General features: G+C 40.4%; 2 protein-coding genes across 3 annotated transcripts; one reads left to right on the top strand and one right to left on the bottom strand.

Moving 5' to 3' along the window:
* Nucleotides 1–9368: 9368 nt before the first annotated feature.
* LOC136713547 (claudin-16-like) lies at nt 9369–12122 on the top strand. The gene is made up of 5 exons (XM_066690665.1): nt 9369–9461; nt 10442–10577; nt 11252–11385; nt 11920–11980; nt 12043–12122. The coding sequence occupies exons 1-5, from the start codon at nt 9369–9371 to the stop codon at nt 12120–12122; spliced, it is 504 nt and encodes a 167-aa protein (XP_066546762.1).
* A 2082-nt stretch (nt 12123–14204) lies between these two features.
* On the bottom strand, nt 14205–26443 carry LOC136713936 (claudin-16-like). 2 transcript variants are annotated; one of them, XM_066691184.1, is made up of 6 exons: nt 26285–26443; nt 23900–24029; nt 21540–21642; nt 19812–19976; nt 19107–19298; nt 14205–18252 (listed from the first exon to the last, which is right to left on the bottom strand). In XM_066691184.1, the coding sequence occupies exons 1-6, from the start codon at nt 26308–26310 to the stop codon at nt 18164–18166; spliced, it is 705 nt and encodes a 234-aa protein (XP_066547281.1). In that variant the 5' UTR covers nt 26311–26443; the 3' UTR covers nt 14205–18163. The 2 variants fall into 2 exon arrangements, with proteins under 2 accessions (XP_066547281.1, XP_066547282.1); XM_066691185.1 differs by having other exon boundaries at nt 23900–24021.
* Nucleotides 26444–27062: the final 619 nt, after the last annotated feature.

Here is a 27062-nt window from a genome sequence, read left to right as displayed (position 1 = left end):
GTTTGCTAAACAACTCTCAGACTCGGAGAAATATGAATACAAATGTTTGTCCAGTTCAAAAACAATGCAATGTGCCAGTGAGTTACAACTGCATTAGTGTCTGTCGTTGTTTGATGAGTCTCTTCACTGACCGTGAGATAAATGCTCTTATTTGTGAAAGTTGTTTAGTTAGATGCTCACATGCACTTCATGAGCTATATTCCCCTGTGCCTTACATGTACAGAGAGACCACATCATTTTCTGTTAAGTCTTTCCCTCTGCCAAATCAAAAGGATAAAAAGACCTGCAAAACGTACTGGTTTCCATGCTGAACTTCAGCATTAACTCAGCTTGCAAGTCTTTTACAAGTACACTTTCTATAGACAACTTTACAGCTGTCAAAATAACAGAATGAGGAGAAAGCAGTAACCATTCAAACGTGCAGTAACAGTGTTGTATTGTCGAGGAGGGGGCAGAGGGATTACAGGTCCGTCTGAACAGGTGGGTCTTGAGCTGGCGCCGGAGGGACGGCAGGGACTGGCTGGTCCTGGCAATACAATACATTGTTCCTCAACTCAAAGGGAAGAATAGTTGCAGAAACTCTTATAACTGCCTCAAGGCATTTCCTTTACATCATATATTGATCAGGTGCAAAACATTGATAATTAACAGCAGGAAAAGTAATGTCATTAATATGAGCTGCGACCCTCTGCAGGGAAAACCACATTAAACTGGGTAACATCTATATTAATGTGTTGTTGTCAATTAAAGTGATAGAGCATACTTATAACTGTTCATTAATGAAGTGTAAGTATTAAATCAATCATTAACATTGATTGAAAACCTAATATCCATAGTACTTTTATAAAATGACATTAGCAACACAAATCAATTACCACCGATTGTGTGACAAGCTGGTCAGTAACAGCACAGTAATAAGTCATTCTCAGTTAAAGGACAGGGGGTTTGGGTTCCTTCTGGTTCATAAAGTATAATAGTACAAATTTAAAGTAATAGTACCTCATTAAATGCACAATGCACTCCATTTTCCACAGTAGCTGATCTGCTGCATAATCACGCACAGCACCCCCCACAATTAATATGCCTACATGCAACCGACACATATTGCTCGGCAGGAGTAGCTACATGGAATATGAATGCATTATAAGTGTTATGATGGCTTTATACATTGATCCTGCATTCAGTTTGGCAAATAATATCATTACAGTTTGGATAACCCCAATAGACATGTGTATTGGAAGGTAAATAGTTTGTTTTGCCCTGGACTCATGTAACTATGGGAACTTTAGAGGATGGATGCAAGGCAATGCATGCTGGGAAAGTGCATTGAGAAAGCAGAAGTCAGACTGCTTCGGGCTGCCCTGCTCCCGAACTTCTGTTTAAAACTCCATATTTGGGATGAAAAATTTCTGATGACCATGAGTGTTTACATATGGGTAACAGATAGAAAAAACAACATTTTTACAGAACCCATGCGTAGGAGAAATAAAAATACCATTTGGTGATTAATCAAATTAACACTTTTAAACAAGTTACAATACTCTTCCAGTGTATTAATCGTTATTATTAGCAATACAACTATGGGAATATAGGAATTAAAAATAGGTGGAATGCCACACATGCATTCACTTTGTATTGCACTTGTGTTGTAAGTCACCTTGGGTAAGTGCATCTGCCAAGAAATTATAATGACATGCACAAATATTTAGTATCTCTTTTGTAGCCTTTGTTTCTGGCTTGATTTCTGCTGGTTTCTGCCCCCTTTAAAAGGTCTGAAATAGCAGCTGTGGATTGGGCCACTAGTGTTTTATTTTACCTTCACTTCCTGCCAACTTTTAGCGCTACTTTTCTATGACCCTTTCACAGGAGGGAGGTTTTTTTTTCATCGCTCACCTTTCTGCAGGCAGGGCGGATTGGTATTCGAAAGCCTCGACAAAATTAAGGAAACCATTTCGGACAACGGCAGAGCAGTCGGGATAATTGGTTCAGATGGCCTGTACTGCTTTCAATCAGTCATCCAGACTAATTGGAGTAGGGGGGCAGCCTTTCTCTCTGTAAACTCCTATTTCAATTACCTCCTGCTGCGTGTCTTTGGTGTGAGCTCTCTCCCGGAGTTCGAGCCGGGCAGCCACCGCCTTCGGACCGCACCGCTGTCGGCTTCGACTGTTCAATAGAATGGACCCGTGAGGAGATTAGAAAAAAATCATACGAGCTAAACTGAAACCTCAGAGAGAACGCAGGACCTATTCCTGCTGCTTCACCCTTCCAGCTGTCAATACAGAGAGATCTGGGTTGCACCTTAAAAAACTGATATTTATCCTAGAGTGACTCTTAGTGATGAGTTGTTGTCTTTTACAGAGCACACCTGATCCTGGAAAAATGGTAAACTATTTCAGTCACAACAGTGCCACACGTTTGTGTTTGGGGGGATTTTGGTTCCCAAACCATGCATTGAATTTACAAATCAAGCAGAACTCGAGCTTCTGTTGTTTACTAAGCTAGCATAAAGACGACAGGGCTAAGCAGTCAAACTGTTCATTGTATATTCTGCTTGATGTGTTTGGGAAAATGCAGAAGGTATAAAGATCTTACTGTTTGAATATTTAAAGATGCATCGTATCCTGGTCTTTATGGATACAAGATGAGTACCATCTGACAGTTTGGATAAAAGGGAAGGATGTCACTTTGCAATTTGTATAAATACTTAGCAATTTAAATGTGAAGCTAAGTGTGTAGTAATTATAAAAATGCTGTTATTGTTATCTGAGTTGGACTATATTATTATGCAATGCAGATATAGTATCCAATGCAACCCCCCCCCTAGATTATACAATACAGCAATATAACAGAAGAATGATAAACTATGCAATGCTTGCTTTGTGATCTTCTGTACTGTGCAGTGTCGAGTAGTGCAGTGCTGGTGATAACACTTTACAGGTTTCAAAGCAGAGAGCTGAAGACAACAGTGTATAGGTGCAGTCAGGAAAATGGAATTAGAGAAATACGTGGTAAAGTGTGCTTTCTTTTCATTAGTTTGTGTATCTACACACGTGATTTTAGTGGATTGTTGTTTCTGTTTTTTATTCTGTGGTTGATGGGACTTCATGTGAAAGCTGCACATCAACTGCCTGCCAGCAAGAAAAAAATATATAATGTGCGACCCTGCAGTCTCTGAGGAATGAAGGGTGAGAGGTTTCAAATCGCACAACTGCAGTGAGGAATGTTAATGCCTCAAACTGCATCTAGCGCAATGCAACCACTCTTAATTAACACCTCAATACCCTGGTGTGTGTAGATCATGTTATGTGCATCTCCTTTAGTGTTACACGCATGTAATTATGATATTGACATGTTTTTCCCCGTGTTTGTGTTCATATTTCACTCTACATTTTTGCCTTTTGATACTAAAGGACTAAATGCGTCTGTTATTACAGAGCTGCTCCACAGACTGACGTCCACAGCTCTGCAGATCCCAGCCCAAATGACATTTACAGACTGAAGCCGAACTAAGCCTCTGTTTTGACACGCTTGAAATTTATTTTCTAAGACATGCACACAGTCATTTATTCAGGGGAAGCATACTTTGTTTCACAAGAGCCGCAATGTTTAAACTGTTCATATATACATATATATATATATATATACATATATATGTGTATATATATGTATATGTATCAGAGAAGCAAAAGTGTGGGCTAGAAGACTTGTTTCAGAGTAATAGCCTAAGCTCCTTAAAATAGCCGCGTTCAAAAGCAATTGCCTGAAAACCTCTACAAATGTCTGGAAGTAGAAAGCTTATGGCAGCACTTTACTGTAATTTGGCCTTGTTTTCGCAGGATGATGTCTTGTCTGTCTGGTAATGTATACAGATGGAGTTGTTTGAGTCACAATTGCACAAGGATTACTGTCGCTGTCTATCTCTGTGCTATTTGCATCCGCTGAAGTGCATACGGCCTTCACGAGCGCAGGAATGCCAGGCCATGTTTACGCCATGTTTTGGAGGAGTCTGCCTTTGCTGTTTTCTGGCTGGTCCTTCACTGTTTTTCTGACTGATTTCAATGACTTCCATCACCTCTCACATTCTCTGATTTGCTCAAAGACCCACCCTTTAACCTCACAATCTGTATATTGATGGGTTTAATCTTCGGTCATATGCATCAGAAAATCTCTGCAGTCTGGACACACAATGACTTGTTTGTGCTTTTAAGTGCGTAACATTGTTCGCTAATAATATCCTTGATATTGCAGTGGTGGGTAGGAGTGATTCAATTAACTAAGTGATGTTTCAGGAAGGGACGTCTGCAATCTGTGTACATTTTCAATTGCACAGATTCATCTCTATCCTAGTAAGATCAATCAGTGAGTAACGTTTTTTTATTAAAACAGCCCAGTAACACAAGTGACACGAACACTTTGTGGTATGAGTTTGCCCTACTGTTTCTTCAGAATATTGTAAACAAACAATCAAGTGTTGCATAAAGAAAACCTAATTTAGGACTGAATATCGATTATATTGCATAAGGCAAGTACTCAGTGAAGAATGGTATAACACCATGCAGGATGCAGCATCAACATACATTCTGAAGCATAAATACTGCACATGATAAGGACCCTGCTTTCATAGTGCAATGTTCCCCACAAAACTCCAGTTCTGGGACAAGGGAAGCCAAGTTCTCCAGGGTGTGGAGAGAATCGCCGAAGCGTAGCTGTAGCGTTGGGAGAAGGTGCCAGTTAATATCCCGGGGCAGGACCAGGACAGTAGTACAGGCAGGCTGCTTCAACACACCAGTCACAAGCACTGGAGAAGGGAAGAAAAGTGTCACAGAGACAGACAACCGCGGCCACAAGGATGACACCGGGGAGCGTAGAGGACACAGTGCCTGTCACATGAGAGGGGCATCACAGGGCTGGTCACATGACTCACCAAACCGAACCTTCATTTTACATACCATATGGGACTTAAAGGATAATGTTAGTTTTGTATCTTTATAGTAAGTGAGATACAGACCACTCTTCCAGATCGAGTCTCTTATGTAAACAACTTCATAAACAACATCAAAAATCATAATTTTAAACATCAAATATTGGCGGATGTCAAAGCTCTCAGATCATCCAGATGTTCCTTCACGTAACATCCTGGCATGTTACATTTTTAAAAGTTGCTTATATGATAGAATCAATCTGGAAGAGTGGTGTATATCTTACTTACACACTATAACAACACAGTAAGATGAATAAAAATGGGATTTTAATTTTGGCGAGACTTTAATGATGTGTAATGAAGTTGCTGTATCTCATAAGTCTGTTTTCTACTAAAATACTGTGATCAGTTCATGAAGTTCCCAAGAACAACTTAAGAAAATGCACACATTTTAAATGTGTTGTCTTGTACAAGTTGTAGGCACTGAATAAATTATAGCAAAAGGAAACTCATCTCAATTTAATTGTATTACAGAGACGTCAATAACAAAGTAAAATCTCATCACAGTGCCTCTCAACAGATGGCACTACAGCAGTACAGACAATAACTATAGTAACTTTTAAATGGTGTGTTTTAACCTGGAGGTTATGCAGCCTGTTAAACTACTATCAATACTATACATCTGAATACTGTAAAAACAAGACATTTCAATACTTCAGAAATAAACATTGTTTCCCTGTTTGCCTTATGTCTTAACATTGCAGCCACAGCTAGCCATCATGTATGCACTTAAATATTTACTGTGCTGGTACTTCAGTTATAAACACTGTATTTTACAATAAATACCTGTAGTTTCAGCAAAAATAAGCTTTTATCTTTTATTTTTTACCCCCTCAAACCCTGTGAACCAGTGGATTTATTTAGTTCAAAGACCACGGCATGTTTTGAAATATCTAGGCCACATCCATTAGGATACAAGTAATGCCACGTCTTTGCTTACCAGCACATAATGCGCTGCTGAAATGTTCCATTGCGGTGTAAGCATGAAATCAGACATCAATAAGAGAGTTAATTTGGAATATAAAATCACCCCAACGTCCTCAGACTTCATTACAGCAGAGCGACAAATGTGCGCATATGAGCAAACCGTATTCTGCCAAGCCAGGCTGCATTATAAGAACTCATCGCTTTTTAATACTTAATTAAACTGCATCCAAGTTTGTATGCCTTTTAAACGGTGCAACCTTAAATAGAAGTGCTGGCCTGACTTCCTGAAAGGCTTTTCTTTGTTAACGGAACAAGAATAATGGTTTCGTTTCAAGTTCTTTGACGTGCTCACTGGGGACACATTTAGCTGAGATGGTATATAATATGCTGTCCCAAATCTCAGATAAAAATGGAAATTGACTGCAAGTAGGTTGAGGACGGGAGTCAGCCGAGTGTGAGGAAGGGATTGGAGGCCATCTACTGCTGCTCACTTGCAATTGCAGTGATAGGAACATAAGAACTTTAGAAAGTTTACAATCGACAGGCCATTCGCCCCATCATGCTCATTGGTGTCCATTAATAACTAAGTGATGAAGGATCCTATCCAGTCTGTTTTTGAATGTTCCCAAATTGTCTCTTCAGCCACATCGCTGGGGAGTTTGTTCAGATTGTGACGCCTCTCTGTGTAAAGAAGTGTCTCCTGTTTTCTGTCTTGAATGCCTTTAAGCCCAATTTCCATTTGTGTCCCCGGGTGCGTGTGTCCCTGCTGATCTGGAAAAGCTCATCTGGTTTGATTGGTCGATGCCCTTCATGATTTTCAAGACTTGGATCAAGTCCCCACGTAGTCTCCTCTGTTCCAGGGTGAAGAGGTTCAGTTCCTCAGTCTCTCAGTAGGACTTTCCCTTCACACCTGGAATAAGTCTGGTTGCTCTCCTCTGAACTGCCTCTAGAGCAGCGATATCTTTCTTGAAGTGTGGAGCTTGCTCTCCCAAGGTTTCGATTGGAGACTTCTCAGATGAGTCTTCAGCCATCCATCGTTTGGGTCAGGTTAATTAATTTACCACAGATCGACCTTCAAGACCTACATCAACATACGCCTTTCTTAATCCCAGTTTTTCTGTGCTTTGCCGGCTCTCTGATGCTACCTGCACCTCTGCGTCTGTGCTGTCCCCTTTAAAAGAAGAAGAATGGCTCGGACTGCAGCTGCTTTCCCTCGGACTGGGCGTCTGAGGAAAAGTCTGCTGAGATCAATTGGTGACTGGAGGCCAGCCAGCGCTCCTCATACCTCCAGTGGGGAGCTGACACTTGGCAGAGCATTTCAAGAGAGGCGAAGAGCAGAAAAAAGAAAAACAAAAAACAAAGATGGACTGGGTTACTTTATTAAGAAAACCCCTAGAAGAAGTCAAGCCAGTTGGCGGACAGGTCTAATAAAGTATGACGGCAGTCTCTACAGTCACTCGGGTAATAGGCTAGTCTCTCGGCGCCGGGACTTTAAGGTCATGGCTGTGTTATTTCTCTTCAGAGACAGTCATTCCCAGACACAGCAGGTAGGTCTATAAAGCCTGCATTAAGCCCAGTGTTGATGTTGACTCTCCGTAGTTGTCTGGAACAAGGAAACCCATCGCTGTGTTTATTTTGCCCAGTGTGTGTTTTTTTTCCTCTTTCCTTTAAATAAATAAAATAATCCCATTGAATTGTGTGTTTTTGATCTCCTGCAGTCGTGGGCAAAAACTGCTTGCTTAGACTTTGCAGAACATGAGGCACAGATACCGCTTTGCTTACCAAAGTGCACACAGTGGTATAATGTGACTTTATCACCGCACAGATACCCAACTTACGACATCGTGCTAATTCACAAAGTATCTCGGTGTATAACCTGATTTCCCCAGGTACACGCTTTCACCCCGAGCCCAGTCAGACCTTCCCAGCATCCATTGTTTCAAATCCCTCCCTCTTCCCCAAACACCACCTACATCGAAGGGCAAATCATCCCTGGTTATTCCACACTGGGGGGTCCGATGCATCATCCATGTGGCCAGGCCCTCAGCCGAGCGAGTTCAAGACATATCTAAACAAATGATATAACATTGATAAAGATGCCCAGACCCAGACCAATGAAAGAATGTACAGTGAATCCAGTGAATAACCTAAAAACAGGATCTGTGAGGCATGTACTCTGCTCCACACCCTCCTTAGACTGCATAATCAATTTGATAATTGGACTCATAATTGCCTGTAATCAGAACAGCAGACATTGTCAAGACATTTTCCCTGTAAACAACAACACATAATACGAGAGCTGTGAAATGTATGTAAGGTCACAGTCTCTGGATCGGCCTTTAATCTTGAAACCTTGTGAACCCCACTGGCTTTCTGGCACCTTGTCAAACTCCAGCATCCATTTTCCCAGCCCACTGCGTGAGAGAGATCAGAAGCGTACAAATCTGAAAAATCATTAATTTTCACTCGCTTTTTGCAGGGTTTCCGACTGCAGGACAGTCAGGATGAAGCTTTATGGAGAAGCCAATTGGGTTTCCATGGCGTGGAGCTAAAATAAGATGTAACGTTTTGCGTCAGCGCCTGATACGACGAAGGTAAGAGCTACTATGCCTTTGAATTCCTCAATGCCGGCTGCCATAAACAGGCTTTTTCTCCCGCTATGGATAATCGCATATAGAGATGGAACATCAAGGATAAACGTTTTCTATATCAGGACATTTAAAATTGTTTGTTTGGGGTTGTCCTGTACTCACCTTCACTGAACTTTCATTAACCATATGAAACTTATTCACTGGCTTCTTTCCTACGGATACAGACAGGATTCAATTCAAAGTTTTCATTAATTTCCAATGCTGGCAAGATTATAAGTTCTCTCTTCGTTAAGTAGATCAGTCGAGAGGATGATTGTCCTATAACACATTGAACATTTTCAGAAGCATTCAAATAAAGCCATTTGAGCAAATTAATATTAAAGAGGATTATTTATGTATTTATTAAAATGGATAAACATCTCTGGGAGAATATCATAGGTCATACTTTACAATAAGCTACCATGATTGCTCATGAATTAATACATGAATACCACAGGATAAACACATGAATATGTCATGCACTTCATCTGAGTTCTTATGTTAATCACATGCACAACAGGGTTAGTGTAAGTGCGGGTTCATGTGCTCAACCTCAGCTCAGAGGATGTTCATGAGGTATTGATGATTAAATCCTATGGTATTCATTAATTCATGAGGAATCACAGTACCTTATTGTAAAGTGTTACAATTTGAAAAGCCTACTTACCTAAAAGTTTTACCAAATGGGGTGAAGGAATAAAACAGGCTTGAATAGTGAGCAAGCAGAGCTAACAACATTAAGACGTGCGCTTGTGGTGTGATTTTCCGCAGTGTGCCGAGTGAATTAGTGGGGCCCAGAAGATAAGTGTCTGAGACAAAGCCAGGGGATGATGGACAACACAGCCGCCGAGATACTGGGTCTTGTTTTAGGACTGTCTGGCATCGGCCTTCTGATCCTGGCGAACGCAACCGACTGCTGGAGGGTAAGAGAGAAGCTTTAGATCAGGACAGCCATCGACCAGGCTCTGCTCTGGTGTGTGGCCTCGGTTCTCCATGGGGACACCTGGTTAATCTGAAGTGTGGTCCTGCTGTACACCAGACATCAGAGGGATCCTAATGTGGACACGAGAAAAGCATTAAAAAGCCTGACATCTGGAAAGTGTTAATATTGTGCTGAACTGAACTGAAGCAACACATGTTGATATGAAAAAAGTTAGCAAATAATAAGAAAAATAATTAAGTAAATGGAGTTGAAGAGCTGTGACCATAAAAGCCTGGAAGCAAATTATTTTAGTGAGAACTCAACTCCTCATTATGGGTTATTTCACATGCAATGGTTCTGCCAGGCCTAATTTGTTCCCCTCACGGATACAAGACGTTTCCAGCCTCCATTTTGAATGGCTGGTGCTGCGCGCCTGTAGAATCGCCACCGGGACACTCAGCTGGTGGAAATTGTTTTTGAAATTTAAGTCTTAATGATCTGTAACACCCTTTTCTAGGTAGCCAGGCAGGAAGCAGACCTCATTGTTGAGCAGCTCCCAGGGGACGGCACAGAGAGCAACAGCTCTCTCAGCGGGCTGGCGTGGGGATTGTGCACGCACATTAAGCCAAAGATCAAAACACAGCACCAAATGCCAGCGCCATATCTCTCTGAATACTGAAAACACTGGCTGTCACTTACTGTGCGTGCCTGTGCTTTATTCAGTGTTTTATCTGCAATTAGAAACAAAAAGGCAAAAAAAAATGTTTTTAAAAAGCTTCACTTCACTATAGATTGCTTTTTCTGTTAACAAAAATGTTTATTTAGTGTGCTATTGTCCTCATTATATCCACTCACATACAAAAACAAAAGGGTAACTACACAATCATCCGCTCAGTACAGTGTGTTTGATTTCAATCCCTGACCACTTGTTTCAGGCTTCAGTGTGTTTGCTGGGCTGTTTGCTACTCTGTTGTTTTGCAGCACGATGCGAAGGACCAGTTCTCCTCCGTGGGGCTGAGCGCCCGCTGTCGTGGGCTGTGGAGCGAGTGTCTTTTTGACAACATGGCCAACATCTGGACCTGTGACATCCCCCTCTCCTACCTGGGGGACCTGCCTGGTGAGCCCTGTGTGTAATGTCTGTTTAATTTGCTTTTATCAACGACACCAGACGCAGGGACACCAGACTTTAATCCAATTGTAAATTAGGCAGATTTTACAGATCCCTACCATTCAGGAGAGTCCTTCTCAAATCCTGGGCCCTGAGCCATAAAACAACTGCATAGATGTATTTCATTTGATTAGTTTATTGTGTGTATGCATGTGTGTATTGGTTGAGCAGTGTTTTCTTTCCTTAGTCAGAAGTGCTTGGCTTTGTTGTTACTGTTGCCAACATTTTGAACAATTAAAAAGATTGTTTTAATAAACTTGCATGCAGGCAAAGTGTATCTCACACAAGCATTGTTGTAGCATTGTGGAGAAACCCAAACCCATATCCAGTTCAGGTTTTTTTTGCCACACCCGATTACCTTTAGGGCAGGAATTGAGTTTGACTCGAGTTTGACTTGTCCTGATACCCTTACTACAAACCAAGCAGATTTAATAAATATATATTCTGAGCTTGCTAAATAAATGTATCCTCCTTCCAAACACACTATTTCCTTTAATCTGACATCGAATGCAGCTGAAGGGTTGTGTGAGACATTTGTCCATCGCCACGCACCCTCAGCGTTGCCCGTGACCAGCTGTATTAACGCCACACTGTGTGCTATAACTGTCCCTCTGCCCTGACAGTGGACATGGTCGTGACTCGGGCATTAGTGATTGTCACCTGTGGGGTCTGCGTCGTGGGGATTGTGGGCCTCGTCTGTGGGATGAAGTGCACGACGCTGGTCTGCGATGCCGACAGCCAGAAAGACAAGCTGACCGTGAGCTCTGGTGCCCTCTTTCTCTTCGCTGGTGAATATTGTTTTGACCTCTCCATTTTCCCTCAGACCCTCAGTGGGGTCTTGATTTCTTCTCCGTTTTCAAATTCTAAATTCTAAATGTCGTGTTTTACCCACTTTTATTATTATAGGATTACTGGTTTACAGGTTTCTGTTATAAATGGATGAGGATACACACAATAAGTACTTGGCACTTTGTAATGCTACACCCTCAATATGAATAAGATGATATGCTCGCCTTGTGAAATATTAAAGCACAGAGAGTCAAGTACAAGTACAAGACAGACCGGTGTTGAGAAGGTTGCTGTTGTCTAACGTACAGCCCTGGTTTCCTCGCCAGGTGTCTGTGGTGCGGTGGGGCTGTTCTGGTACGGTATTGACACTCTCCTCAAATACAGACAAGAGGTACCTATAAATACACCTGTATAGACCTTCTGCATGCATAATCAAGGATAATTAAGTTGGATCAATGCCATCGTCACCGATGTCTGTCTGAAGGTGATCTGCTCTTTTAAGGTGGCGTTCGGCATACCTGGAGTGACGTACGAGTTGGGCTACTCCTACTGGTTCGCCTCAGGTGGGGTGGCTTGTCAATTGGCTACTGGACTGATCATTCTGACCGTAAACTGTTTCCGTCAGAGGAAGGCTGCCCAGCGGAGAACTCCGAGACCCCCGGCACTACAGAGCACCCCCCCACGTCCCGACGAAGGGGCTGCTAACAGTAAGACTTACATATAACCGGGATTCTCCTCTCTGCCCTGTATTTGAATCAGAGTCGGATCTCTCTGGAAAAAGCTCTAGTTGAAGAAGCCACAGAAAAATAAATAAATAGTGGACTTTTGCGTGTAAGAGTATCTTTAAATCTTTACCTTGAGTACGCCATTCCCTAAAGGAATCTGTCCTTCCTGTTTGTATTTTTTAAGTCCTTATCAGGAGGGGCTGTCAGTGGTGAGTACTTTCTTTATCTGAATAGGCTGTCAGTACACTACACCTCGGGGGGTTATTCACAAAGAGACAGAGGAGGCAGCTCTTCATCTCTAAGGTAAAGTTCAGGAAGACATTTGAAGGCCTCCAGAATTTTCTTTTGTTCGTTTTTACTGTTAACATTTCTTGTCAGTTGTGTATTTGCCTGTGAGGAATCCCAGAGATGGTTCACTTTGGATCCAGCGGTGTCTGGGCTGTAGGGCCTAGGCTGTACTGCAGGTGAAGGCTTTTCCCAGCTGAATCACTCAGGAGCAGAGATGTGTCCAACTACACAGGTGTGTTGTGTAGGATAGTGATGAGATTTAAAGACACACTGCTGCCCCTCACCCCTTCTGTTTGTGTATTTCCCAAGCATCCCACCAATACAGTTTTAGTCTCAATTTACTGAGTTTTCATATGAAGTTCAGGAGAAAGAAATCCCCAATCTCATGCCTGACTCAGCCAAGTCAGGGTTCCCTTAGTCAAGCGAGACTAGGCCCAAATAAACACTATATATGTCTATGGAGGTTGTCCGAACTCCTGGAGTGAAGTGTTGTCATGTTTCTGACATTTTATTTTTGTATTAAGCTAAAACGATACTCTACAATACCAAATCACACAATACCACACAAGTTGTGTTTTTATGCAAACAAGCATTGTATAATGATTGTATTGTGTTGAGCTTGATGTCTGAAAAACCAAACAAATTAATTACAAATACTTTAATTCCGATTTAAAAACAAAAGAGAAATGCAACAGCAAAATCCTAGCTTTACATCACAAAGAACTGTAACGATGTATCTGATCCTACAGCAAGGAGAGTGGAGTACAAATCACGTACAGTAGACTCTCAATTATCCACGCTAATGATGGGGAGGATGGCCGTGGATAGGTAAAAATCGTGGATCATCCACAAATATAAATTCTCTGCATCCCTTGATGTTTATAAGGTTATTATAGCTTCCGAATGTGAAAGGTTACTGTCTAGGTGCGATGTTCCTGCACCGTGATATTACAATTTAATTTGCATAGATGCCGGTGTATATATGACATGGGTATTTATAGAAAGAGTTAAGAAAGTTGAGTTTGCTAATTAATAAAAATGATTTTTTTGGTAAATTATGTATTGATTTTGTTTTATCGTGAAACTCATACAGAATACAGAAACACACTCGATTAAACAGGTTTGAAAAATTGTATTAATTTGTCAAAATCTTGTTAATTCGCAAATCAGGTCGACCGGTCCTTTCCTTCTAAAGCAAAATAAATAGTGTTGAGACCACACTATCTTTCACCCTGGAGGACTTGTAAATGTCCATAACACTTCTGAAGAGCATTAAGCTCCTTCCAGAACAATAGAGATCACAGACACCGTAAAATAATACTACTGAAATTATGGCTTGATTCTGAGACATTGTATTTATTATTTTATGTATCTGCTTTATTATTTTGAGTATTTTTAGTTAACCTTCTGTTTTGGATATCATGACTGAGTTTGATATTACATACATTTTCCCAAATTCCAGAGAAGATCATTTGGAATTAGCATTACTGACAGGAAACACTGCTGTACTGAAGTCACAATGATATTAACCTCAAATCATTAGGACTTTGAGCCTGTTCTTGAAAAGTGTTAATCCTTATTTTTCATATTGTCTGGAAAAGCAACGAACAAAGTGTTATGAAATTACTGTGAACAGAGGGTTGGATATGAGGTAAAAGATGCTTCATTTACAACCCAGAAAAAAAGAACATCATCCTTAAAGTGTGTGCCTGGATCAAGTGATTGACTTTTTATTTACAGAACTCAATCTCAACATTAAGAACAATGAGCGTCCAATTCATTGCTTGAACCACATGAATACAATTTCCTAAAAATAACCTTAAAATATTATTAAACAGAGTTTTAATGACTGGTTCATGTGTTTAAACCAAAAGACTTGCGATCTTGTTCTGTAGCTTCGTTACAAACAGACCAGCAGTGAGAAACGTTTGTCTGAAAAGCTTAGGCTTAGAAAGAGTGATTGACTGATATTTTGAGCGATTGTTAGGATGTGCTGAAATGTTCCACCAAATGTTTCCTTTTTTGTCTTTAAACTATTCAAAACTTTTAAGACAGATGTTCGAATTGTATCTTTATTATGTGTTAAGACCTCAAAATATATTTTACATGCTTTGCAGCTAAATACCAACACATCATCATCCATACAATCAGACACACGCAAACCTTGAAATGTGTAGAATACCAAAAATAAGGCCTTTGTCAGAAATAAAATCTTTTACAAAAAACAAAACAATCATACCCCAAGAAAAAAAAAAAGTTTAAAATTGGAGGAAAAACATATTTTGCAAATGAATTCTCAGAACACGCTTTCTTTCTCTCAGGCTTTGTTAGTTTAGTAAATGCTTGGGGGACGTTTGTAATAAATCATAATAGGTACAGAAACAAAACTGTGAAAAGCCTTTAAAAAACTCCCTCTGATTCTACAGTCTCTAGTTTATAAGATGAAGACATTAGTGGGTAGGATGATTGTTTTCAAATTTAAATAAAGAAAAAATAACTCTGAGCTTTGAGTTAAAAAAATACATTTAAATATACTTAAATAACAAGACACAACATTATCATTCTTTAATCACTGTATTCGTACTAATCCCATCTGTCATTATACACTAGAGACAACTTCATTCCATTAATATACACTGAAAAATGCCTTCTGGTCCTCATTAATACATATTCTCACTTAATACACGATAAACAGTTCCAAGTCACATTATACATTATGATTACAGATTATTTTTTTTCCTTTTTTTTTTTTTTTCAGAGCTAGGTTTTCAAAATCTATTGTCCCAAAGGTAACGGACTCCCCAAAAATACCAAATTTGCCGTCATAGCTGGCAGTAAGACTTCCGTAGCACAGAAGTAAATAGAGGAATAGACAGCAGGAGGTATATATCAGTCTGAGTCGGATATTGTAGTAGGAACATTTATTTATTCGGCAAAGAATCTCCTGGTAGTTTGTCTTCAGGCATTTGTGGGACGTCAATTGGTATATGGTATTGTAATTTCTTTTCGTAAGCCTTGGGGGGAACAGATTTCGAAATGCAGGTACTTCCTTGATTAAATAAATAAAATTAGCATTCATTTGATTGTTTTACAAGATTATCCCGAGAAAATTATTTGAGTCCAAAGCTCAGATTAGCTCCCGAACTACAATGCAAAACTGATCTATTGATCGATTTGTGTTGGGAAAATCCCTTCAGAAACTGGTCTTGGAATTTTTGATTGAGCATTCGATCAGAGTTTTTGATTCAGTCCAGGTGTAAGTGGCAGTGGGTTTATGGGTGACATGTATATGTATATGTGTGTGTGTGTATATATATATATACAGACTCAGTACCTGCAGAGCCAATGGGAGATTCCCCTCCTGGCATTCACTTCATGTGCATCAATACATCACATTTCTCCTAAGCATTCTGTGTTTTATATCAGAAGAGCTCAAGGAAACAACATTTCTCACCTGCAGCATTTTCGTTATTGTACATCACTCATTGTAGATTTAATTTTACCTGTTTGGGCCCATGCAACAACAAAACTAAATAAAAAAATAAAAAAATGTGCCTGAATAAATTAAACAATAAATGGATTCTAAAAACAAAAGGTTAACTTTTCTGTTTCCTAAAACAGCCATAACCTGTATAATAAAACATCATATCTACTATTAATTGCAAGAGGCTCCAGCTTTGTACAATCCATACAAATAAATACGAAGGCAATTTGAAAGACAACAACAGCAGGATAAGAGGCCTCAGAGTTACACGTAAATCTGGCACGATCAGTAATCCCGGCAGGGAGACGGAAACCACAGCAGTTGATCCTGAACTGAAATCCCTCACCTGACAGGGTTACGTCAGGGTAAAAACAGGACCTGCCTTATCAAAGACAAGAGAACACGAAGCTCAGACTTCAATACCTTTTTCTCTCATGCAGAAATGTGTATCTCCCCCCCATGTCAAACAATCACTCACGTAATCTGCAGTAAGAAATGGTTGTAGTGGAAACAAATGTTTCAGCTTCAGTAAATTACACTGAAGAGGACGAATGGTGAAACGTGAGGTGCTTTTCAACTATTGTGGAAATAGACCCAAAGTATACAGAACAGAGGTATATCAAAGACAATAGTATATCAAAAAGTGATGGATTTCAAGCTCTGTTAGACAGTAAAGCCTTATCTTTACCACTATTCTGCAGATTATTCTAGAAAGGGAAGAAAAAAAGAAGGGATTTTTATTATTGAATCTTTGACTTAAGGCTTAAGTTAACATGAATGGTTTTCTCATACTGATAACCGGAACGGGAACGTGTCTGTGCATATAAATCCTCCCCTGCTGGGATTATCTCGGGAAGGTAGCCATACAAATTTGACATTAATGGGTAAACAAAAGAATCCAAGAGGAATTCTCCCAGCGTCACAGACTTTTACTGGTGTATTAAGGTCTAATGAAACAAAAGTCAAGTTGCCCAGCTGCTCTGGTGTCAGAATTGTTTTATCTTAAGCCAGCAGGCCACCATTAACTCGCTGGGAAACATTTAATTCTACTGATTTAAGCAGGTGTTTGGGACAATTCAGCCACTTCAGGGTCATTTTCAACAAACACCTGAGACCCCTGAGCCCTCGGGAATCCTGAGTTAAACAAGTGCCTTTTGAGATTGGTCATGTGTGCCCTCAGCTGGGCATGTAGAAGTTTTGTAAAAAAAAATATATAATAATAATAATAATAATAAGACCCTATTCTACATTGCAAAACAATGCTAACTGTGTCATGTACAGAGAAGGGGACCTTACAGCACAAAGCCTTATAAAGGTTACTGTCAGCAACGTGATACTGGTAAATAAGGTAAATAATGGCTCAGCTGATGCACTTCACGGCAGGTTGGAGAAAAAAAAAAACATACTCAGGATGCACAGAACAGTCTCTTTCCTATAGACGGCATGGACATCATATTAGTGTACTGATGGACTCCTACCTCTTAACATGAATATCTAAGTGAAATGGAAACCACCGGAATAAATTCACATTGCTATGTAAAAGTAGAATTGCACACCAGGGAATCATAAAGCTGACCATTTCTGCTGCTGGTTTGGGAATTTTTTTTTTGTGTAAAGCACTTGGTGTTGCTGTTGCTTTGGGGTAGTTTGTGCAGTAAGTGTCGGCACCTTAGACCTCAGTGATTACCACGAGCGCACAAGTGAGGACTGACACTAGTCTCGCTGCCCAGATTACTCGGAGAAAAGCTCTGGCCCCCCAGCTGGCAGCAGAGAAGATATGAGCCGCTGTTATCACACCCTGGATGTGCGCATCTGTCTTTTCCCTTCATGCAGGTGGAGTAGGCATCAGATAAGCTGACTGAGGTTTTTGTTGTTGGAAGAAAAGAAAGGAAACCATTCAAATCCATGGCTATAGATGAGTCCGCACTCTCCTGTCAGTGCGGTTGGGTTAGCCGAAAAAAAAAAGTGTCCTAAGGTTAGGGATAGCTTTCAGTAGTGAATAAAAAGTCTTGAGGGTGCTTGTGTATCGTATGTTGACATTAAAAAAAAAAGCCCAGCTAGACATTTGAATGACACAGTAGTGGATCGCAAGTCTTTGGCGTTGGTGGCAGGGTCCCTCTGACGCAGGCTGGCTACCTCTTTAACACGCGTAATATCCGGCAGTTTCATCAGGCCTCCTCCCAGCGTTGAGCTCCTCCGTTGCCCCCTCCTCCCCTGGTGTTGCCTGATGCACAGTTCCAAGCCTGTCTTTACACTCTGGAATCCATGGCGTATTTTTTCCCTGCCGCTGTCCTTCCATACTGGTATATGGATCTGTTATATTGTGAAGATCTGGCGTCTGCAGGAAGAGAAAAGTGAGGAATTGTTTTTGCATGTATTTCAGCAGAAAACAGGTTTCAATTACCAGATGAGGGATGGACACCGTGGACATCTACAAAATGCAGGGCCCTACCTATTACACCTGCTGCTGTTAAGAGAGCTATATATAAAAAGATACTATTAGAAAGATATCGCTGCTCTAGAGGCAGTTCAGAGGAGAGCAACCAGACTTATTCCAGGTCTGAAGGGAATGTCCTACTGAGAGACTGAGGAACTGAACCTTTTCACCCTGGAACAGAGGAGACTACGTGGAGACTTGATCCAAGTCTTCAAAATCATGAAAGGCATCGACCACATCAAACCAGAGGAGCTTTTCCAGATCAGCAGGGACACACGCACCCGGGGACACAAATGGAAATTGGGCTTCAAGGCATTCAAGACAGAAAACAGGAGACACTTCTTCACACAGAGAGGCGTCACAATCTGAACAAACTCCCCAGTGATGTGGCTGAAGAGACAATTTGGGAACATTCAAAAACAGACTGGATAGGATCCTTGATCACTTAGTTATTAATGGACACCAAACGAGCACGATGGGGCGAATGGGCTCCTCTCGATTGGACACTTTCTTATGTTCTTATAAAATTGTCTAAATATATAACCAATATCCCACTTTATTTACAGGGAAAGGTTGCATTTGTTATCTGGTAACAGTGAGATAATAAATGTTCGTGTCTGCGTATATATGTATAATAAATAATAAGTAAGAAGAAAGACTCCAAAACCATTTGTAACTGATGATAAGTGTCTGCCTTATGCAATGCCCTGTACGATGCTTTGTCTGCTAGGTATCTAGTAATACTGGACTCTTACCTCTAAAAATATACAGACAGCAGGTTAGTACAATGGAGGTTAGAAAGCACCCAGTAGAGCCAGCCATGCCCAGCCAACAGGACCAGCCGAACTCATAGTGCATTCCCAAGTAGACGTTCTTCAGGACTAGAGTGGCCCTCTCCACATAGACGTCCACCGCGTACCACACGGAGCCAATCATGCCCGGGATCCCTGGAACACAGCACACGGGGTCTGGGTGTGGGATTCACCTCACGTCAGACACTCACTCACACTGCACTGGAGTTTGATCTCCATGTTGAGAGGGTTTGAGTGTCGGTGATGGCCTTCCTCCTTCTTTAACCATATTAACTCAAAGATAAAAACTTGGGACAGTGGATATCTTAGTTTACACACTGCCTAGGTCACACAATGAGGCGTGTGCTTTGTGGAGACTTTTAAATAGACAGATGTGTCATACACGCATATACCGAAAAGAGGCGTGCCTCTGAAGTTTACTTTTCATTCATGTCACTTTATCTCCCTTCTTGGTGAATCGACTCACTTTTGGTCATAGGAAGTTACCGTGTATGACTGCATGTTCTTAAACCCCATGCAGTGTTTTGCATGTGTGGGACATTGTATGTTCATGTTTAACCACCACCACCAATCGGCGATGAGCTCTTTATACAGGCCTGACCACTCTAGGAACCACAGCGCTGACACAGCACCACACAGCCACCATACCTCCTAACCCAAATATGAAGCCGGCAAAGTAGCATATCCTCAGCTTGATGTGCGGCTCTTCCTTGAGGAGCTTGATGAAGTCCAGGCCCAGGACCAGGATGATGAGCGCGAAGCTGGCCAGGATGTCGGCTGTGATCATCAGAGCCCGCGTGAGCACGATCTTCACTGCAAGAGACACAGCAGGTGCCGACGTCACAAAACCTGGGCTCACACACTCACAACCCCATTGCACTAATCCACTGACTGACGTTCCCTTCTTTTTTTTTTGTCCATGTGTGTTTTCCTTGCATTGAAGGCTGTTGCACAAGGTACATTTAATTTATTTTGCTCGTTAAGGAAGAAGCTCATTAATACATAATTCAAATGATGAATGTTGAATGACATTTTAGGTATTTCATGCAACTGGCCGCTGAATCCATGCCACAGGTGTGATTAAAAGTGTACAGGTCCAAGATACAAGACATTTTGTATTAGTATTATGATTTGTAACCAAATGCAAATCAGCACTAACAGCATCGGTACATTTGAAGAGAATTAAGGGTCACTTTGGACATTCAGGACTGATACACTATACAGGTTTAATTGTGGTGATTGTGTGCAATGACAGTTTCTAATGAGAAGCAGCCGGGTCAGTCCTGCAGCTAAAAGGAAATCGTTCAGCAGAACTGCAAAGATCTCACCAGCAGATGGAACTAGTGGGACACTAATCATGTTGTTTCTTTCAACGGCCCTTTTCCTCATACATTGTTAGTTTGTGTCAAACCACTTTCAAAGGCTGGGTGTGGAAAGTGATACGAGTTCATAATTTCTACATTCATTATAATAATGCTTTCAATAAAAATAAGATACTACACCAACAAAATAATGTAGATGTCTACATTTTATTTCTCACTTTTAAACCTTTTCTGCATTCCCATTGTACATCTTCTTGGTGTAGGTCTTTGCCTCCCCCTATTTTCTGATCACTACATCTACTCTTTCTATTTCTCTGTCTGTCTGTTTCTTTGTTTGCCAATCAATCTATAACATCCCTCCTATATGACTGAATGAAGATTAAACCTGCACCTGTAATTTGGTGAGCTGTTAAATAATGTATCTTTCAGAACATTAATTTCAACGCTCTGGAATGTAATCAGATGTTTTTGGGTGGATTTGAGGAATTTGATCTTCAGGTTCATTTAGTGCGGCAGAAAAGACATTAAGAATGAGGCCATGGCGGCCTGCTGGTGAGACTGGTGAGTTCATGTCCTTTCGCTAATGCTGTGCCCGGCTGCTGGGGGAAAACAAAATGGCATTTTACTCTCTGCAATTACTGAACTGCAGGTGTCGGGCAACTGCCGGACAGGACATCACCTTACATTTCCATCATTAAATCAGAACGAAAAACACTGACCCGGCTGCTACAGGTTCTGGCAAGTTTAAACAGGTTTGGTTTAAAAAAAAAAAAGAAAGTGTTTAGTAGATTTTGGTAGGCAAACATTTTTAAGGTTTTCTTGCTGTTATTGACTGGAGGATTAAGTGCATTTTCTAAAAAAAAAGTAATGGTTCAGGGTGGATTAAATTAATATATTAAATATATATATATATATATATATATATATATATTATTAATTGTGACCCATATCAAGTAATGTGGCCAAATGTTTTAATCTTTTTTATTTCACGTCTAGTTTCAAGTCTTGTCATGGCAGCTCTTTGCCCCGGCAGGCGATGGAGGCACAGACTCACGCGGGTGCTCAGCCAGGATGGTCTCATACTGGTCGCAGGTGCGGATGCCGTCCTGTGTGTTGGTGACACACTCCCACCACAAGCCTCTGCATTTTTGACTGACCTGTGAGGAGACATAGACCAGGTCTGTTAGGAAGCCCTCTGCCGTCTCGCCACAGAGAAACAGTTCACTGGACTGTATAGGTAACCTGTTCCTACTCCCAGGCTCCCACCCTCACCCTCACCCATTGCTCTTTAGTCACAAGTCTTTTCCGGCTGAACTTCAACTGTCGTAGCTCAAGTCACATTCATCAAAAGGTGAACAGCTTCACTTTCTGAAGTGGACTTTATCCCTCTCACATGTTCACAATGTCTGCTGTACCATGATTCTCGTCTAATGGGTGGCACAGTGATTCATCTGAACTGTTAAAGGTTGTGTTTTACTCAAACAAACCCAATAGAAAGATGCATGTATCACCTCTAGGAGAGAGATAGTAAAGGCCCTTCTTTACACAAAGGGTTGTGGGGACTGGAACAACCAAGACATTGCCTGTCTGGGTTCCTTTAAGAAGCAACAGGTTTTGTGTCCTTCGCCTCTCAGACCCACATGAGTAAGAGGGGCTCTTCCTGTTTGTTGTCCATCTTATGATCTGCTTCCTCGAGAGATGAAAGCATTTGAGCACCAGTCTGTGCCGACTGACAAGAAATGGGTTTGGAAAAACGTGCGCTTCTTAACTGGTTGTGTAAAACAAAGGTCATGTTTTATATCAGTTTGTCTAATGGCTGTATTAGTTTGACTGATTTGGGTTCTTCTCTTCACAGTTCTTCTCAGGTCAGTGGCTGAAGGGTGGTCCAGCGAGAACAGTTTCAGTATCTCTGTGTTCGCGACACGTGGCGGCCCTTTCCAGTTACTAAAGGTTTGAGTTAATGTTTCAAATCAGCAATGACATTTCATCCACCAACCCTCATAATGATTATTGGCATGAAACTGGTGTAAAAGTCCCAACTAGATGCTCGATCACTTCAGGGCCCTGCAGTTCCTAGGAAGTGTCAGTGTGTACAATTACAGTTATCACAGACGAGCTGCGCATAATTCAGGAGAGTTACAATCGCAAGCCTCATTGCACTTTACTGTCTGAGCGTGTGCTGTTTGTCTGTTTGTGTTTTGAATTTCAAACTAATACAATTATTGAAGGTTCGTGGCTTATGGCGTTTAACAGCTTTGTAAATAAACAATAAATCACTGATCCCTCAAGCAAGTGATTTGAGGCCGGCCTGTGAAATATGTCTGATTCGCGCCTTTGTAAAAGCGCAGAGCAGGAGAACAATGCTTCTCTTATTCAGCAAATGAATTATGTGCTGTATTTAATCATTTAAGAAAATGTTTGTGATTTAAATGGCTCTATTCTTTGCCGTTTTCCGGGAAACCGAGAGAGGGTATGTACATGAGATGTGAAAAACAATAATAAAAAAAGACGAAAATATATTACTCAGATGCCTCACAAAGGCTTACTTTGTTTCCCTACAGCAATCTGTATTTCCCCAGACTCCTTCCTTCCCATCATTAACGATAGAGCAATGATTTAAAAGACAGATTTCCCATTGTAGGCCAACCTTTCTGATGCTACAATGCAAGAAACAGCCTAATTACAGAGCAGAAGACAGTCTGTGGCACCGAAAAACCTGTTTACCACAACGACTTCAAAACCTGACCTGACAATCAATGTTTTTTCCTGTCAATAAATTGTCAATAAACATGAATGTATACTAAACAGAACTCGGTTTTTAACTTAATAATTATGATTTACCAGTGTGGGTTTTATTCTTTCATTATTATTTATATTCAGCATATTTTTATATGGGGGTGCTGGGGTCTTCAAAACGATTCTTCCTATGGAAAAGTTGAGTTGTACATTTTGTTAAAATCAGTTAGCAGGGCCCATATATATACATTTAGCTGGTAATTTATTATTTTACACTTAATTTCATATCCAGCATTGCTCCTGCTCTGTCTTGGTGAGTTTTGCATCTTTGTTTTATAATGATTTGTAAACATGCGGCTGCATTTCTCTCAAATGTAAGTGGCACAGGACAAAAGTCCCATTTGAGAGAAACTGAGGAAACTGAGATGGCGGGATGATGTTTGAAATATGGCCGAAGAACTTTAAACATCCATATTTCGATTGTTTCTGCTACACAGGGTGTGAGCAACCATATTGTAGCAGAACTGCGAGACCAAGACTGTGAGGACATCACCACACGTCCTTCACCATCACCGGACACTTACTCATCCTTCTCATAGCTTCCTATCTCCTCATAACTCTCCCGGTCCCCTGCCCCGCTCCCTGTCTGTGTCACCCGACGCTGTGCTGTGGTCTTACCTCCAAGTCGTCGTCCGCGTTGACCATCCAGCAGTCTGTCCAGGTGGCCACGATGAGGAAGAGGGTGGACACCAGGGCCAGGCAGAATGCCATGAACTGGAGCACCACGATCATTCTCAACTCTGGAGGACTCCAAAAATAAAACACTTTTTACCAAACCGAGCACCCTTTGCTGGTTGTTGCCTTTTGAGGGGGTAGGAAGAAGTGTGGCCAGTCCCTGAGCAAAACAAATACTGCCTTCAATCAAATCTAGAAGGATGTGGAAGATTTCTCAGTCAAACCTGACCTTCTCAAAAAGGAGACCCATTGTAGGCAGTCGAGACATTACTATACTTGAAACATGAGTATTATCTTTGTATTATCAAGCATTTATTTTATGTCCTGCTGAGATTTAATCATTCCTAATTGTATAATTTGTAAATACCATGAAGATACCATGTTCACGTCTAACTTATTAATGCTTATTCATCAATAATTGTCTTTAGGATTTTAGTTTTAAAAGGGCGATATAAATGAGTGGAAAAAGCTATGCAGACTTAATAATCAATTACCCCCATGACATTAATTTACCAATCAATATATCAATCTCTTCGCTCATGAGGATTTCCTTTTAAGAGGAGATTGACTTTCTCCATGATGTGAATCAAATTATTGTCCTTTTTTCGGTTTGCAATGTTTTGTCTTTAGTTCACAATTAGTTTCCCATTTTAAATGGTGATAAAAAGGTTTTTTTTTTGGAACAACTTCAAAGAACCTTTAAAATAAATAAATACAAGTAAAAATAATTAAGAAATTAAGAAAGTAAATTAAGAAATTGGGAAATTGGTGGGGAAAAAAACTAGTTATGTTCTAAAACAATATTATGAATAAGATATTAACTGAATATTGTGTAAATAATAGAAGCTGAATTGTGACTGTATATGCTGATAGTACATCCTGCTGATCAGATCGACCCGCTTTTCTGTTTTGCCCAACAGCCATTTCTCAGTTACAATATTGCACTTACCTCCGACAGCCTGTCTGCATTGAGATCTGAATAAAGGTTTGCATTATTTTCACCCACTGTTCAATAATATCCAAGACATTTTGTAAATATTTAGGTCCATTTCTCAGTTACAAATACACATCAAATTTTCTAGTCAGAGGAACAGAATTGACAGTATCTTTCTCAGTTTTAACAAATTTAAATGTTATAGCTCAAATATAAAAAATATAAAAACATTTTACTGTTAATTAAAAAAGCATATGTGTAATTTGAAAATTATGAGATAATTTGTTTTAATTGGTTGAGTAATATCATTGGTAGGTGAATAAAAGAGAATTTCTGTTTTGGGAATTTGCTGTTTTAGGCCTGAAATGGTCTAAACTCCAAATAACAAGCAGAGCTTAAGCATCTGTATTTGAATATCCTGTTATCAGATTCACTTCATAAACACATTTGTTTTCTCTTTCACTTTTGGACTTTCTCTAATTAGCTGCACAATTATCAGCCTTTTCCTTTGACTTTGTATGAAAGCAACAATACATATTAATTGTATTTAATAATATGTAATAAAATATGCCACATTCAAACATCGTCAGATGTGATTGTTAAACTTTCACATAATGTTTCCTTACCCGACCTAATTAGCTTAACAAGTTAAAAATATACTTAAAACATGTTGCAGACTTTGACGATTTCAGAACTCCACCTTTTTTTTCCTTCCGTTGAATTTAATAAAACCAAAAACATTCACTATTATAAAATAAGTTGAATGGCATTTTTCTGAACCTACAGCGTTTCCCCTGGGAGTTGCACAATGATTAGATCCATAAACACTGTTTTCTTTATATCTTAAATTACATGTTGAAAGTTTAAATCCCCAGCATGCAAATATAATTGAGCCATTCCTCAAACATTCCAATCATTTCTTTTTGTATATTTTGCGCCCTACAAAAGACAGATATGCTTTCATTCTTGAGGTTTATGGGAAAATAATTAAGTTCAGAAAATCAAACAAATAACCAACACAATTATGACCGGGTCATTTAAAAAATAAATTAATAAATTAAATTATGTTAAGCTTTAGCCACATGTTGTCAGCAAAAGACAACTTTCTATAACCTGAATTCTTTATCTCTGTCTTTCTGTCCCACAAAACTATCAACTGAAATGTTCCAGCTGTTCTTCTTCACAAACGGTAATAACCACACAAATTGAAAAACAAGAATCAGCAGAAATTAATGTAAATCCAGCACGGAAACTACAAATCCAACGCAAAACCAACACTTCCTGCAGGTTCAAAACATCTCAATCAGGCACCAGGACTCATATTCTCAATTAATCAGCAGATGCAGATTTCCCTTCATGTGTGAGAGTATATTTAAAATAAAAAGCCAAATTACCTCCACTTTGAGCAGGCAGGACTCATGTTAGGGTTCTACATGAAGCTTCGCCAGTAGAAAACGAAGTCTCTTGACCTCCGCTTCGCAAGGGAGCTGTGATACTGGAGTTTTGTTTTTTTTGTCTGAAAAAATCGGGACGGTCCGCAAGACTGAACCAGAACGATCCAGAAGGGCCCTCATGGGCTGAGACCCTGCCCTGAATAATGCCGAGAGCAAATGAAAACTTTTCCCCAGTGCCAAAAATAAATAACGCTCGTTTTCCGTGCCTATTTTTAGGATTCTTATTGCCTGTCAGATGTGCTCTGAATTTTTATGAAGGGGCTCCTTTCACTTGCAATGATGGTGTTAATGGGTTTAAAAGCATGATCTTGAAGGTAAACTGGCACGGCTCAGGGCGACGTCAGTGTGGCCCCGCCGTTGTTCGCTGGTAATTTTCCCTCATGCATTTCAAGAGGTGAGATGTGCCGTTGGTCCCTGTGTTAGGTACCAGGGCCGCAGCTATAATGACCGCTCACGAATGCCTGACCCAACAGAGACCTTTTTGCCCTCCAGTACAAAACACTTAATTCAAAAAGGTACCCTTTATACCCACTGGGCTTGGTTTCCAGTCCTCAGAATGTTTCTGGTAAATGAATGTCTGTCTGTACAAGTGCACAGTTCAACCCCAGCAGTGGTCTGTTGTCCGGCACATTTCGGGGGGAAACCTGAGTCACAGTCAGTCCATATTCAATCCAGCAGCACCAGCACTGTATGAACTCAGCCCGGTCTCTGAGTGGAG

Source organism: Amia ocellicauda, chromosome 18 (genome assembly GCF_036373705.1).
Source record: "Amia ocellicauda isolate fAmiCal2 chromosome 18, fAmiCal2.hap1, whole genome shotgun sequence".
NCBI classification, from domain to species: Eukaryota; Metazoa; Chordata; class Actinopteri; order Amiiformes; family Amiidae; genus Amia; species Amia ocellicauda.
This window is presented reverse-complemented; position numbering and strand designations above follow the sequence as displayed.

What these genes read in the sequence shown, in the direction of transcription:
- LOC136713936 (XM_066691184.1), bottom strand. Translation starts at nt 26,310, where the DNA reads ATGAGTCCTGCCTGCTCAAAGTGGAG. An exon ending in CCTGCCTGCTCAAAGTGGAG is followed by an intron (nt 24,030 to 26,284) that starts GTAATTTGGCTT and finishes TTATTTTTGGAG; the next exon opens with TCCTCCAGAGTTGAGAATGA. An exon ending in CTTCATATTTGGGTTAGGAG is followed by an intron (nt 19,299 to 19,811) that starts GTATGGTGGCTG and finishes GCTGTGTTCCAG; the next exon opens with GGATCCCGGGCATGATTGGC.
- LOC136713547 (XM_066690665.1), top strand. Translation starts at nt 9,369, where the DNA reads ATGGACAACACAGCCGCCGAGATACTGGGTCTTGTTTTAGGACTGTCT. An exon ending in ACGCAACCGACTGCTGGAGG is followed by an intron (nt 9,462 to 10,441) that starts GTAAGAGAGAAG and finishes GTTGTTTTGCAG; the next exon opens with CACGATGCGAAGGACCAGTT. An exon ending in GCCAGAAAGACAAGCTGACC is followed by an intron (nt 11,386 to 11,919) that starts GTGAGCTCTGGT and finishes TGCTCTTTTAAG; the next exon opens with GTGGCGTTCGGCATACCTGG.